The 15,128-nt window shown below is 40.2% G+C and overlaps 1 protein-coding gene across 1 annotated transcript in view; it reads left to right on the plus strand.

Moving 5' to 3' along the window:
- cdkl5 (cyclin dependent kinase like 5) overlaps window positions 1-15,128 on the plus strand; it is a gene marked incomplete at its 3' end in the record, with an annotated part of 39,273 nt that overhangs the window by 16,451 nt on the left and 7,694 nt on the right. Inside the window, exons 3-12 of the mRNA XM_080499662.1 lie at window positions 2,052-2,097; window positions 2,182-2,318; window positions 4,304-4,424; window positions 6,037-6,096; window positions 7,071-7,161; window positions 9,136-9,238; window positions 11,670-11,756; window positions 12,256-12,336; window positions 12,664-12,839; window positions 13,843-14,693. Of these exons, the coding sequence (XP_080355788.1) occupies window positions 2,052-2,097; window positions 2,182-2,318; window positions 4,304-4,424; window positions 6,037-6,096; window positions 7,071-7,161; window positions 9,136-9,238; window positions 11,670-11,756; window positions 12,256-12,336; window positions 12,664-12,839; window positions 13,843-14,693 (1,753 nt within the window). The remainder of the gene's footprint in view (window positions 1-2,051; window positions 2,098-2,181; window positions 2,319-4,303; window positions 4,425-6,036; window positions 6,097-7,070; window positions 7,162-9,135; window positions 9,239-11,669; window positions 11,757-12,255; window positions 12,337-12,663; window positions 12,840-13,842; window positions 14,694-15,128) is intronic.

Raw genomic sequence — 15,128 nt, forward strand, 5'->3', positions numbered from 1 at the left:
CGAAGGCTGGCTGTTGTCTAACTTTCACAGACAAAAGGGCAATAGAGGAGCACACGACTCGCTGATGACACTGGCATCTATGCTATAATTTTCTCTGGACGTCTGTCCTCAGCCACTTCAACGTCAGGGTTCAACATTAAAAGTGAACGGGTGGCGCGGCGTGACCCTGCAGAGTAATATCAGTGGAATTTGCAGCTCCCGCTCAGCTTTACTGCTTCATGCTGCCTTACCTCAACTTCACTGTTTTTGTTCACACTCCTCCCATAGTGTTGCTTTTGGCCGACACAGGCAGCTGTTATGAGCGTAAAAGCTTTCAAAGCCTGCTGTGCACTACCTGCTCAGCAAGACCGAGTATTAAACTGGTAACGCAGGAGACCATTGATCAGCTAAAGAGACAGATATGTTTTTGAAGAGGGCCTATTATGCTTTTTAAAAGTAAACCCCTTTTTTATTTCTCCCCCCCCCATTTTGGATCTCCAACTGAATAGCTTATTATGAATTCAAATAAAGAAAGTAGTGGCCTTGAGTTTGGGGGAGTAAGCTTGTGGACGGATGCTTGTGGTTTGAATTCCTGTGACGACAGGTTATCGTTATGGGTTCCTGAAAATACGGTGTAAAACCATGTCCGACCTGTAGATCACATGACACGCTGTGGTGATCAAAAAAGCTAATTAATAATAACAATAACAACAACAACAACAACAATAATAATAATAATAATAATGTGGTATTGCAACTATCTCTGTTTATTTGGCTGAAGAGAATTAAGTTTGTTGTCATACTGCTGCTTTACATGGATTTTAGTTTTAGAAACCAAATCCGAAACAAGTGCTCAAAGCATTACCGAAGCACTTCTCATAGTCGCTACTTAAAGTTGCTCCTCAAAGTAAACAATATATGGAATTCTTTGATTGTGGGAATTCTGGTAACTTGTCCATAAATTGTGACATAGCTCCAAAAAAGTAAATACATTGGTTTGTGACGACTTAGATTTATAAATGAGCAAATAGCTAATGAAAAAAAAAAAAAAATCACATAATCTCTGAAAGTAGTGATAATGTCCCTGAATGACAAGCCCATGTTTCATTTTTCGGTTTTAAGATAGCTCTGATATGAATACTGGTTGTAAACAAGTTCAAGCACGTTTTCTGGAACGAGGCATCGATATGCTTTTTCCAGGTATTTATGAAAGTCGCGGCTCAGGCACTTTTGTTGTGTTAGCTTTGAGATTGTCATCCCTTCCGCCGCAGCTTCTTACTCAGCTTAAGCACAGTTCAGCAGGAAAATCATTTCAGCCTTTGCAACTCATCATAAATCTCATTTTCAGCAGGGGGAAGATCACAGCGTAGCAGGAGTTTTCTATGTGTAGTCTATTTAAAAATGCTGCTGAGAGAATGATTTCTATTCGGTTTTGTCCTTTGTGTTTTTCACAATTTCCTGACTCTCCCGTGAACGAAGCCAGAAGAGATCAACCCGCTGAAATGTGTGATTACCCTGTGACTGTCCAGTTTGCAAATTTATTTCTTCTATTTTCTTTCCCAGATAGATAAAAAAAAAAAAAAAAAAAATGAAAGATATTGTTAAAGCGCTGAAATAAGTCATGTTGTGTGCTTGTGGTATGGGGTTTCTACTGAAGCAAACACTCAGCCTGGTTCAATATGGGTAGTTTAAAAGCATTTCAAAGAAAGCGAGAGTGAATACCTGAATCTCCAACAAAGCCAGCAAGGTATACATTTGAAGGAGGGCTAATATGCATATGAAAGACAAAGTGTGTTTTATATTATTGTCGTGTGTATGTGTAAGCATCCTGAGTTAAGTAAATAAATTAAATGAGAGCAGCGGCACTTGCATTGATACTGGAACAACAAGCTGGGCACACTTTTATTTCTTGAGTGGGCAGGAAGTGTATTTAAATGTCTTACAAATTTGTTCTCCACAGACTTTCTTTTTGTGCATTTTTTTTTCTATGTGTCTGTCGAAATTAACCTCCTGAAATCTTTGTCAAAATGCAATTATTTACCATTTAACATAACTGTCTTTTATTGTCACAGGAAACCAATGAGCTGGTGGCCATTAAGAAGTTCAAAGACAGTGAAGGTGAGTTGAAGGACGGCGGCGTGGAGAAAAGAGGAACACAGGACTGTTTTTTTATCGTTTCTGTCTTCATTTTTTTTCACACAGAAAATGAGGAGGTCAAAGAGACGACGCTTCGGGAGCTGAAGATGCTTCGGACATTGAAGCAGGACAACATTGTGGAGCTGAAGGAGGCGTTTCGCAGACGGGGCAAACTCTATCTGGTCTTTGAATATGTTGAGAGGGTCAGTCCAATCACGCTGCTACTATCATTTGAATCACATTGCTTGTCACTTCACGTCACCACACGACTAAATTATTAGATAATCATAAACAGCAGTGTTACACAATCTAACTTACTTCGAATATTATATATACAACCCCTTTCTACATATGTACAAACAGAAGTATCTACACAAAACATCGTGAAACATTTACAAGGTAACAATAACAGATAAACACTGTTCAGTCCTGATGTTATGAAGTGAGTAATAATGAATGTTTCTTTATCACAGCACCTGATAGTGGAAGATTTACAGTATATCAAGCAGCAAGTGAACATTTTGTCCCCAAACCTGATGTGTTACAAGCAGGAATAATGTTTTAGAGATTTTGACAAGGGCCAATATGTTATCTTCAAAGCCACAGCTGTTACGGGGTGTTTCCTGTCTGCAATCGTCAATATCTGTCAAAAATGGTTCAAAGAAGGAAAAATGGCCTGGGCCGTGGGTGGCCAAGGCTCACTGATGCATATGCGGAGCAAGGCTGGCTTACAGAATGTGGTCCAATCCAACAGATGAGCTCATGTAGTTCAAAGGGTTGTTAATGCTTCTGATAGAAAAGTATCACAATACAAGGAGCATCGCAGCCGTGTGGCGTTTAGATCTGCAGAACAGCTCAACAGCTGCTTTGGCAGCAAATGGTTAACCTGCAAAATATTGTGCAGGCGGTCATGATATTATGGAAGGGGAGGGGTGTCTGAATGTTGTGGGCGCAGGAGGCTCTTTGGAGGCCCTCCCAATGTTAAAACTTTGTATTCAGTTCGAGTACATTTAAATATTAAAACTGCTTTGCTGTTGCAAGGGCCACTTTTATAGCTTCCATGTCTAAAGATATGGTCCTTTGAGCATCTCCTGGCTCATGGGTGACCTTAAATATGTCTTTAATGTGCTTTAAATCTGGAATACTCCACTAACTAGTGATCTCTGTGAGTAGTAGCTGGGGGGGGGGGGGGGGGGGGGGGGGGGGGGCTTCTAGCAAATACACAGTGACAATAAGCAGAGGGACCCATTGGAGGGAATCCCGGCATTTTTACATCGTTCTAATAGACAGCGTCCAATATAAGGTGTTCCATCTTATTGTCATTAATATGGATAATGTCAGCCCTCTCTCATTGCAATGCCTCTGGTCATGGCTGTTGTATAGTGTGGCGGTTAACACTCTGGCCCTGGTTTGAGTATGGCTGCTCTGGATTCCTCCCACAGTCTACAAACATTTGCTTTAGGTTAATTGCTGCCTGTGATTTGTGAGTGTGTTTGCACTGTGATGTCCTGGCAGCCTGCACGGGGTGGACGTGGCCTTCAGCCTCAGGCGGCGGTGATTGGTTCCGTCACCCTGTGACCCTTCGTTGGATACAGCTGTAAAAAAGATGGATGGATTTATGAAGTTATGGATGCTTGGTCTACAGCGTATACATAAGCCTCTCGGTCTTATTCATAATAGAAGAAAGTTTTGTTTTATTTATTTATTTATTTTTGCGACGGAGGCAGCAGGTTCCAGATTTTGAGTCGTGGATATTTGGGCTGCACATACTTTCTTTTTTTTTTCTCTACTGTATCTGGACTCTAGTTTACTTTTAAGTTTCAGCATGTTCAGACTGCTCAGTTAAGTGTTAAAAAAAAAAAAAATGTTGCCATGGCAACATATGAACTATGCTGTTGGTGAGTAATGGTATTCCCCACTGTGATGCCAGGGTATGCAGCCAAGTGTTTATTTTATGAGAGGTTTTATTTTTGTACTGTAGTCATTTAGCACAGTGTCCTATGCTGTCCCCTCATGTCGAGGTTAAATTTCTTTAAAACAAAACAAAAAAAACAAGACCAGGCCAGGCAGAGAAATTAAGGGGAAGCAACAATCACATCGCAGTGCACACTTTCACCAGGTCAAAGCGTTTAACCTCAGCCGCACTGCCGAGCAGCTGCGACAGCTAAATGTTAACTGTACTTTGCAGAATATGCTGGAGCTCCTGGAGGAACTGCCCAACGGTGCACCACCGGATAAAGTGCGCAGTTACATCTACCAACTCATCAAAGCCATCAATTGGTGTCACAAGAACGAGATCGTACACAGAGGTGAGGATCTTTTTTTTTTTTTTTCCTTTTTAAATCTCAAAAATCCCATTTTTATCTTCCAAAAAGGAATAAAGTAACTTTTTGTCAGTGTCTCAGGTCCAGCTGACCGCTGTGTTCTCTCATCTAAGTGGAAGGAAATAAACATGCTTTTATTGATGGCTACTGTCAGAGGAAAAGCTCAGTGTAAACAGATGGGGCTGGCAGCAGCAGCACCCGGTGTGGTCCGGGCATAATGAACCAGTCCTGTCAACCTGCTGGGCGGGACGTAGCCAAACCAAAAGCTCACATGATTTATTACCATTACCTTTCTTTACACTTTTATTTTTATCCGTGAAAGGCACAGAAACCACATAGAAAGTCATCCAAGTCATAGATCAGCAGATTTGTCTTTTTTGAACTGAGACTGAAAATGTGAAAAAACAAAACAATCGCTCAGCGTTACATGTACTCATGATTATAATCCATGAATACATTATAAGTAACCATATCCTAAATACTGCCATACTAAAAAAATTGCCTTTTTTTTAAACAAAGCATTACATTCAAAATAAAATTCTATACTTATCAATCATGCAGGAAGAGATCAGTGTGAACTTTGTGAATCACAGATGCATGCCATGTTTGTGAGATAATAGAGAATTAGAGTTAAGACTGAGGTCCACTTTGCATGTCTTTGCATTGGTTTTTCACCTATTTGAATATTTTAATCAGACTAGGTGCGGTTAACAGCAGACAGGGGACAGGTGCATTTGTATTCAGACAATACGTTATAAAAGCAGAAACAGAGACTCAAAAATGCACTTAAATGGCAAAGTGCTCATGTGCCATCGCCACCAAAGTTACAGTTGACATTATACTCTGCCCAGAGTCATGCAATGTATGTAGGAAAGACTGTTAAATGTTAGAAAGGGCAATACATTACATTATCGTAAGTTCCTCTCGGGAAACATCAAACCACAGCCGAGGAATGTATGGGTGGGTGAAGACAGAGGTGAGGAATGAATCATGATTGGATTGCTCTAGACACAAAACAGACAAATATGTAGAGTTACATTCGTGCCACTTTAACAAACAAAGGGTCACTCTTTCAGAGCAACAAAATCCCGTTTAGAATCTGAGTTTGAACTTTCCTCTGTGAGTTTCCTCTCAGTATTTCTGTCTTCCTTCTAAAAAAAAAAAAAAAAGCCGTCCATCATAAGTTCATTTAGGATTTTTTGATTTTCTGTTTCACCTTTTCACTGTCCCGTGATTCGAGTTGTACTCTGCTTTTTTTCCCCAGTGGACTGCAGCTCCTCTCATCCTACTGGGGGAGAAAGTGGTTTTATTATTCTCCTAAACAAAGGAACAATAAATTAAAACAAACAACAACTCTGAAATGTTGTATATTTCAATATGTTGAATTTTCAAAGGCACGTTTTAATAGCGGGTTAACATCGTAGTCGTGCTGATGAGCACTTTTACCTCATGGCGAGAATATCCGATGCTTGCTGTCGTTCAAATTGACGAGAGGAAAAACAATTAAAATCTGTAGAGGCTTTTATGAAATTGCTCATTTAAGGGAAGTGTAAAATGGTCGAATCGTGATTCGAACATGTCTATTTCTCTTTTGCAGATATCAAACCAGAGAACCTCCTCATCAGCTCGGAGGATGTCCTCAAACTCTGCGACTTTGGTAATTCTTCGGTCCCATTGCATTCTTCACAACAGCTGCTTCATGTTTATATTACGTTGTTGATATTTACAAGTGGTAAAGTCTTAACAATCTATACACAATGCCCTCATCAGGAACCGCAATCCTCGATGAAATTAATCACGATAACAGAGTGAATAAGTTTTTGATGGTGGTTTATTAGACATCCCTCTGCATGTGCAGAGTCATTGTGAGATTTTCAGTTCTATCTGTGATTTCTCGGGCTCGGTTTACTGTGAAAAATCCCACCAATAATTTATCACCTTGTAAGTTGTGTATCAGTAAGATCAATTCTTCCAACTGGGAAACGACAACCGAGCTCTGTAAAATAAATACTTCGATTCAACTGAGTTTCGTATTCATATAGTTCTCCCTTAGCACTTCAAATGATTGTAAACTACGAAAATAATATCGATCACTGATAATCTGCATAAGGTATATTTCTTCAACAACCATGGGGAATGTTTGACACCTGCTTTCAAAAAAACCCCGAACTAATAGTTTACAGTATATTGATCTTTGCTTTTATTATCTTAGACATTCCCAGGTGTGTCTTTTCACATTTTGATTATTATTTGAAAAAATCACACGGTCAATTAGCTTTGCATAATTGGCTCATGCAGTCCCACTGAGTCAGCTGAGGTGAGATTTGTTTGTCATTCACTGTTGGAGCTGGCGCTGTGTTTATTGTGACTTCTCACGCTTAAAAATGGACTCTCTGTTGCACCAGTTTTCAGAAGCACAGCCTCGGACTGCCTGCGGTGGAACAACTAATTCTGTTCACATGGACAGACGACCATGTTGTCACTGGAACTGTCCGCAAAAGTCCTCGTCCTTTTTCGGTTTTACCACAACGTCACGCGAACGACTGCCTCAGTGTCATCACACCGAGAGAGCCGGATGTCGTCATATTAACGGTCTGATCGATGTGATTCGTTCAAATTTTTGTGTCCCAGGATTTGCCCGTAACCTGTCTGAGGGAACAGATGCCAACTACACCGAGTACGTGGCCACGAGGTGGTACCGCTCACCCGAGCTGCTGCTGGGGTGAGTCTGCAGGAGACCGTGGTGGAGACCAGTCATCTAGGCGCCTGTGGAGTTTTTGTTCATTTTCTCAGAGAGGCGGATATGTTTTTTTTTTTTTTTTTTCCCAGATTTTTCTAAAGATGGTATCAGAAGCAGACTCAACAAATCCATAGTTGTTGTTTTTTTCTCCTTCCTCATGATATCGCCTACAAATACCAGAGTCCTGATCCAACACTCATTTTTTTCAAATTAAACTGTGTCTGTCAAAACTCTCTATGATGAGGTTTCATGTTGCTGTTCATAACATCAATTATTCAATCATTTGTGAATCATGGTCAATGCGATGTATGAGATAAAATAAGAAAACCTGTTAAATCATTAATCCCATGTGTCTGAAAAGGTTTGGATCATTTTATTGGTCAAAATCCACGAGACTCACGCCTCACTCTAATCAGGTTTGTTCAAGAAACTGACATAAAAAAAATTGCAAAATTACATTTGAAATCAAGACAATTAAAGCCACACCATTCAAAATGCATAAGAACACAATATGTTTTCCACAAATTAACTGAAAGTAATAACTCATCTCAAAAAGCTGCGAGGAAACAATAATATAATCCTTTAATATATCACTATATCAACAGTATAAGAATAATGAAGTAACCTGAGTGAATGTGTGTACATATATTGCTAATAATGTGCCATATTGCAAAAAAAGTGAATTAAATGATCATTTCTGCATACTCTTTTTTTTAATTGGACGCTTGAGTAATTGTGAAAAAAGTAATGTTATTGTGATTGTCATTATTATAGAATTCACAGTATGTACCTTGTGTTTATACTGTATATATCTTATTGTATTAACAAATGAATGCAAAAGAAAAAAAAGAAATTTAAAAGGTGTCACATTGTTTTGCTTTCTAAATCATACTCTACTCCATGGTATTGAAATAGTTCAAAATAATACACAAAATCATTAAACTGCTAAACTCTGCCTATAGTGGGAATTTGTTAAGCATATTTTTTCTCTCTTTCTCAGCTGATGTTGCATTCCTTGTTCTAATTTACCTACAATTCTAATAATATCCCAATTGGCCTGCCAAAGAAAATTGAAGATAGACAGTCTGAAACTCCTGGAGGTGACAAATAAAAGGGCTACTCTTCGGTTCATCTAAGCTAAACTACTTCAATTACAAGTCCCTCTATTTACAACTAACAAAGGTTTCCATGACGACAACTGTTTCAATGATAAGAATTAAGGGATTACATGAGCTATATGGCACAGTTCGTGCTATTTTTTTTTTCAATCAATTCATACACTGGGCCAAACATGAATCAGCATATTTCCCACGGCCCATAATGGCCCTGTGTCTTTAAATGAACAAATATGACTTGACAAATAATTTGTTGCAGCATCTTTTAAAATGTTTTGTGTCACGTCTCCACTCGGATCCCTTTGAAAAAAACAGATGATTCGCCGGCTTTATTATGACTTAAACAGTCACAAACATACCCCGTCCTTAAGATTAGACTGTTGAGTTCATGTGCTTATGTTGTTTTGGTGCGTTTGCTGCACTGAATGTCCATTCGAGCTTGGAGACAGCTGAACGCCATCTAGCCTCTCCGCTGTAGCCTGATTTAGTAAATTCCCTGGAACATTTGTTGAGACAGCGTTTGAATACCGCCCACTCAAATACTCTCTCCCACCAACGCCACCGCTCCTGTGCTGCCAGATCTCTCACCATTTCTCACCAGACTCCTCAGCTCTGCTCCCTTCAGAGATGACCATCTCTCCATCAGAAATATCCACCGTTACCTCACATCCCAGCCTCATTCCTCGAACCGTCTTCGTTTCATTTGGTGACTTTGTTTTCCCTCCCGATCCTCCTCAGTCTCTTTTTCGCCATCGTCATTATAACCGTATCGTCCAATTAACAAGGGCCTCGTCGGCGTTTCTCACATGAACGATACTTTGCCTGTGTTTCTAAATGGCAGGGCTCCCTATGGGAAAGCCGTGGACATGTGGTCTGTGGGATGCATCCTGGGGGAGCTGAGTGACGGGCAGCCGCTGTTTCCAGGGGAAAGTGAGATCGATCAGGTTAGTGAGCCCAAGTAAAGGTAAAGAGGCAGTTAATTAAAAAGCTTTCTTTCTTTCTTTCTTCTCTTTGTGACAGTCTGTCTGGGAATTAGAAATTTTATCTCAAAGAAGCATCTCTTTGATACATGAACCTCAGAAACGGCTTTAACAGAGTCTACGTTGTTATTTGAATGTAATTGAAGTAGTTATATAAGCTGGGGGTTCTCACAAAGGCTATTTACTGAACTAAGCACATGGACAAGTAACTTACATCTGTCTTTTGATTATTTCTATTTGATTATTCTCATCATTTTCTAGAAATTGTGATGAGCATTTCTGTTTGTGTTTTTTTCTCCTTCTGAAATACACAATGAAATTACATAATCACAAGTCTGTCCACAGGGTTTCGGACACTTTGTAAAACACAAGAAAGCTTCTGTCTGAGGACCCACAGACAAATCATTAGTTAATCGAAGAAGAAGGAGAAAAAAAAAAAAAACCCGTCACAAATTAATGAATTGATGCAGACAAATAATCACTTTTAACCTCGGCATCCAGCCACAGCAAGACCTAATGGATCAGACATCCACTTTAGCTTCCTCACCATTGTAACGGGAGATTTGTGGAAACAAGCGCATCCTTTTCAGGTCATTGCACTGGGACACGTTCTGTCCTGATTTCTGTAATTATCCCCTCTTTCATTGATACGAAAGTGCTCAGTAACGTCACAGTGACGCAGACACCTCAAGCAGGAACGTTTGATCCAGCTGATGTCTTTGATGTTCCGCTTGTCCGTCAGAGCAATGAAAAAAATTCTTATCAAAATATTATGTTTTGGTTTTTTTTTTATTAAAAAAGGTGAGAATGTTGCCTTCAGCAGAATACAACCAGTAAATTGATCACATTATGTCATGTCACGTTGATGATACAGTAATGGTTTTTTTTGTGGTCTATTGTGAAAAAGTTTTATGACATATGAAGAAATTCTGTGAGAAAATAATGTAAAAGATGGTAATCTATTGGTTTGGTAATAACGAGGCTAAAAGGGCTCAAGTCCAGAAAACTCCAATCTTACTCTTGTTATTATTTCCTGTTGTTTTTGCATTCTCATTTCCTGTTGCATGATAAGAGGACATAATTATTCACAACAATGTCAGAGCCCCAAAAGTCCTACTTATGGTGAAAATGATGCATATTGATGCAACTTTCTGTGCAATTCCAATCCCAATGTTCAATCAAGCTTTATGGTCTAACTTGTAGGACTATACTGATGTTACTTGTATATATATATATATATATATATATATATATGGTAAGAATTCATCCATAGTGATACATTTCTGATACAGCCTGGCGTTTTTTTGTTTGTTTGTTTGTTTACAGAACTCTTTAGCTCTTTTTATTTATCTTTATTTCAGTTTGATTCAACATTTTTTTTTTACTCACATTTCTCAATTTATTAGGAATCCAAATTTGGTGTGTTCACATGTAGCGAGAGTACTATTGAAATAATATCTCAGTTTTGATTGTAGCTGGAATAACGTGCAGCAGTATCTTCAGACTAATCCACCTTAGAATCTCCAGGCCCTTCAAAAGCCATTATCATCATTTAAGATTCCAAAATCTGATTTGTTGTAATGTTTACATTAGTAAATGAAAAACTGTCCATCGATCTTCTGCACTGATCCGTACAACTCAGGGACAGACACAGTCTGTACTCCCACAGTCTAAAATCATGCGAGTGTGTACTCGCATGTTTTTAGACTGTGGGAGTACCTGGAAGAACATGCAAACATGCAGCCTCCACATAGAAGGTGAAGAAATAGAAGTAGACGGGTTAGACTGAAGAATAATGAGATAAAGACAAGCAGGAGAAGAAAAAGGCATTCAGCACCAAAAGAGATTAAGATTTCCAAGGATTTCTTCAAAAAGTCAGTGGAGAGGAAAACGTCTACATTTACACCTGTGTTCATACAGTCACCCAAAATCACACCTGATGTAGGTGCACAATTAATATATATGTAAGTGACGGACCCATTTGCCCTTAAGTTGCAATAAAATGGAATTGTCTTGAGGTACTGCAGTCTTAATCGGGGGTTTATTTTTACATGGCAAAAATACACTCAAGGTTGACGACGTCGCTTTGCTTTGCTTTGCTTCATCATTGAGTCAAGTTGTCATGGAAATATACTGCAAATGCGCTACATTTATTTTTTCATACCATTTAAAGGTTTTTTTTGTCCGCAAATAGACTTTAAGGTGTTTGATATGTCAACAGATAATTGCACAGTCATGAATCGACTTCAGAGCTTAAAGCCCATGTAAATATTACAAACCTTACCTTTTAAATGATTGTAAGATCTTTGGTAAACTGTTCTGGGAGGATTTCACACATTGTGCTCCGGTTAAAGGAAAACTAGGATCAGTGACATTGTTTCTTTTCTATCACCAGCTTTTCACCATTCAAAAGGTCCTGGGGCCCCTTCCCGCCGAACAGATGAAACTCTTCTACAACAACCCTCGATTTCATGGGATCAGGGTAGGAATGCACTTCTTCTGCTCTTCATCTTGTTCCTCTTCCTCCTCCTCCTCCTCGTTGTCCTCGCCCTCCTCCTCCTTGTCTCTTTCCCTTCTCCCTCAGCTCTTTCTCCTTCTACATTTCTCTCTTGTTCTCTCTTTTTGTGGCAGTGTTCCCAGCACCATGACTGAGTGGATTGCTATGACTCATGAGATAGGTGGTTGGTGTTCAGTTTAGCAGCAAGAGAAAATGTCCCAGAAGGCCGAGGAAGACTTTACGTGTGTGTGTGTGTTTGTGTGTGTGTGTGTGTGTGTGTGTGTGTGTGAGTGAGTGCATATTTGTGCGTCTGTGTGTGCACTTAGTAGTTTGTTTAGTGTGATCCAGTGATAGATTTCTATGTGCAAAGTACTTTTTACTGGCAGGAACATGTAGTATGTGTTGTAAATCTTAATAGTAAACTTCAATGCGCAGACAGAAGCAGGTTGGATAGAAATCTCATACAGTGTCTATGTTGTGCCAGTTTCCCTCAGTTACTCATCCTCAGACTTTGGAAAGACGGTACCAAGGCATCTTGAGTGGCTTGATGTTGGATTTGATGAAGGTAAAATAAGAGATCCATCCACTTATGTTCGCATTTATGCTTTTAACATGAATATTTGTTGTTGTTGTTATTATTTTTTAATTCTCAAAGTGTAATACTTGGCACCTTTGTATATCTTAAAACACAGTCATATATTTTGTGAGGTCGATTTAATAATAAGAAGAGGATTATATCCCATCCTAAAGTAAAAAATAATTGGGTTAGTGGGATTACACATCCCCGAACCCCCGGTTAAATTGCATCCTGGTTGTATTATAAATATAATCTGAGTCACGAGCCACTGACAAACATCCAACGCCTCCCATGTGTATGTGGTTCTCCAACCAGAATCTGTTGCTGCTAAACCCCACCGAGCGCTATCTCACGGACCAGAGTTTGAACCATCCAGCCTTCCAACCTCTGAGGCAGGTTGAGAGAGAGCGGCCTCCTCCGGCGTCACCCAACCCGCCTCGCTCCTCCAAAAGGAAAACACACCATCATGGAGAAAACACAGTTCCGACAAGGTTTGACTTTGGTTTCTACTCCCTGTCACATTTAAATCAATGATAGATCACGGAGCTGTAATCCTCCAACTCAGTCACTGGTTGTTACACACTGTTCAGTGTAGATTAGATTTAAATAGACTTTTCTCAGCCTCACATATGTATTCATCTAGATTAAGCAAAATTATAAAAGCAGCTTTTTTTCCAGCCTCCCAAGCGCCTCTTCTTCTCGTCGTTCATCTGTGGCATCTCATCTTTTAATTAAAATAATGCATTATGAATTGGCCTTTTGTGTTTCAGTTGTTCAAATGTTGATGCAACGCAAATGTATCATAAGAATTTTCTTTTGTCTGAGGTTTAAAATCATTTTATGAAATTAGGAGAATAAGACCAGTTTTGTTTGTCTTTAATTCTTTGCTTTAGTAGCATTCAGGGAAAACCTACAAGCAGAGAGAACATGCAAACTCCACAATGAATGTAAACACAATTCATGATTTAATGAATCCCTTTTATAAAGTTCCAGCTGCACCTGAGCTGTATTTTAATAAAGCTCCATTCTTTGTTTTCACATACATTTCTTTGAGAGTACATTTACATATCTATATAGAATCGTATTCATAATATATGCTAGAGATATAATACAAATGGGAATAATTGTTAACATTTTTTTTTATTTGGAGATTTAATTTTTCTCTAAACTTGTAAACTTGCTTAACTTACATTTACAGAGTGAATGCAAACAGTAAACTCTCACCAATTGACAAATTCAATTTTGCTTGTTATTATTTAGGTAAAATGTGCTTTTTCTAATCGAATGCACGACTGTCATCCTTGACTGTTCATTAAGTCGGAAAGCCCCTCAAGCACTTTGAATTGAAAGAGACCAAAGCAATTCTTGAGAACTTATTTACAAGATCAAATGCTGTTTTGACTCTCATTACCGACTGCAGCTGGAGGGTTGTTGTCAGCATTAACAAAAAAAAATCCAGTTTTAATCCAGAAGTGCCTTCCTTTGCTCCTCCAGGAGTCACACGAAGAGTTCGAGCCGGCGCTCCAACAGCAAAGAATGTTCCAGCCTCCCGCGACACGGGGACCTCCACCACCTGGGCAATGAGAGTTTCCTCAATGGTAACAAACTGCCTCCGTCCAGTTTGAGCCCCACGCTCCACCACAAGGGCCAGTACATGTCCCAGACCCTCAACCGGTCTCCCTCGTCCAACAAAGACCTGGCAAACAACAACCTGCCGCACCTCCTCAGTCCAAAAGAATCCAAAAACAAAGAGTTTGATTTCACTTTGGGACCGTCCCCAAAACTGTCTGACCAGGGACACGGGGGGAAGTATGGCCATGGCAAGTCCAGCTCCTCGTCTCGCTCTCAGCAGCAGCAGCAGCAGCAGCAGCAGCAGCAGCAGCAGGCCGGCCGCCACACTTTCCTGGAAGGCAAAACCAACACGTTACAGTCTGGAGGAGAGAAACAACATGGCCGACATGCTCACAGTATGGCCGACTCTGCCCACGGATCCATGTCATCGTCCTCGAAGAGTTCAGCGTCTTATCTCAGCCTCTCGAAGAGCCACAGCGCGCTGAGCGACGCCAAATCCGTGGGGAACCTGAGCGACGGCAGACTCCACCCGGACGACCCGAACTCAAACACATCGGGAGTGGTGGGACCGGGGGGCCGCTTCTTCCCTGCCAGCTGTTTGGACCTCAATGCCCCTTCAGGTCCTCCGGGGCCCCCCGGGAGCCCCTCTGCCCGGCACAGCGACCGGTCCGGGCACAGCCCCGCCTCTCGGAGCGGCGGCAACCCCCGCATGGAGAGCAGCACACTGGATTCCTCCTCCCGACACAAATCCAGGCACAAACCTTTACCGCCAGGTAGGATTCGGGGTCAAATGATTGCTTATTATGCATATTAAGAAGGAAACTAAAAGCATTTCTGAATGATGCAGTTCTGTGTTCTTTCCAATTGTTTATTGGAGACTTTTCCAGTATTATATGTTCATGTGTAACCAAGGAAGTACACTGTACATGTACCACAGATCAAGGAGGAGCGTGGGTATGTGAAGCACAGAGGAAAGCTTTGAAGATTGTTTTTTTTACACGTGCACAAAAGATAAAAGGCCAGCAGAGGATCTCAGGACAAAAACACAACCAAATCCCAAATACAAAGAGAAATCTCAGTGAAAAAGTTGCCACTCCCAAAACAAAACTAAAGCAGCAACGCCTTATGAAAACAGAGAAGGCTGAACTGGGGAGTCGTCTTAAAAGTAGAAAATGCAAAACAAAATACAGAAACAAAACGTTGGATCC

Source organism: Blennius ocellaris, assembly GCF_963422515.1.
Source record: "Blennius ocellaris genome assembly, chromosome: 1".
NCBI classification, from domain to species: Eukaryota; Metazoa; Chordata; class Actinopteri; order Blenniiformes; family Blenniidae; genus Blennius; species Blennius ocellaris.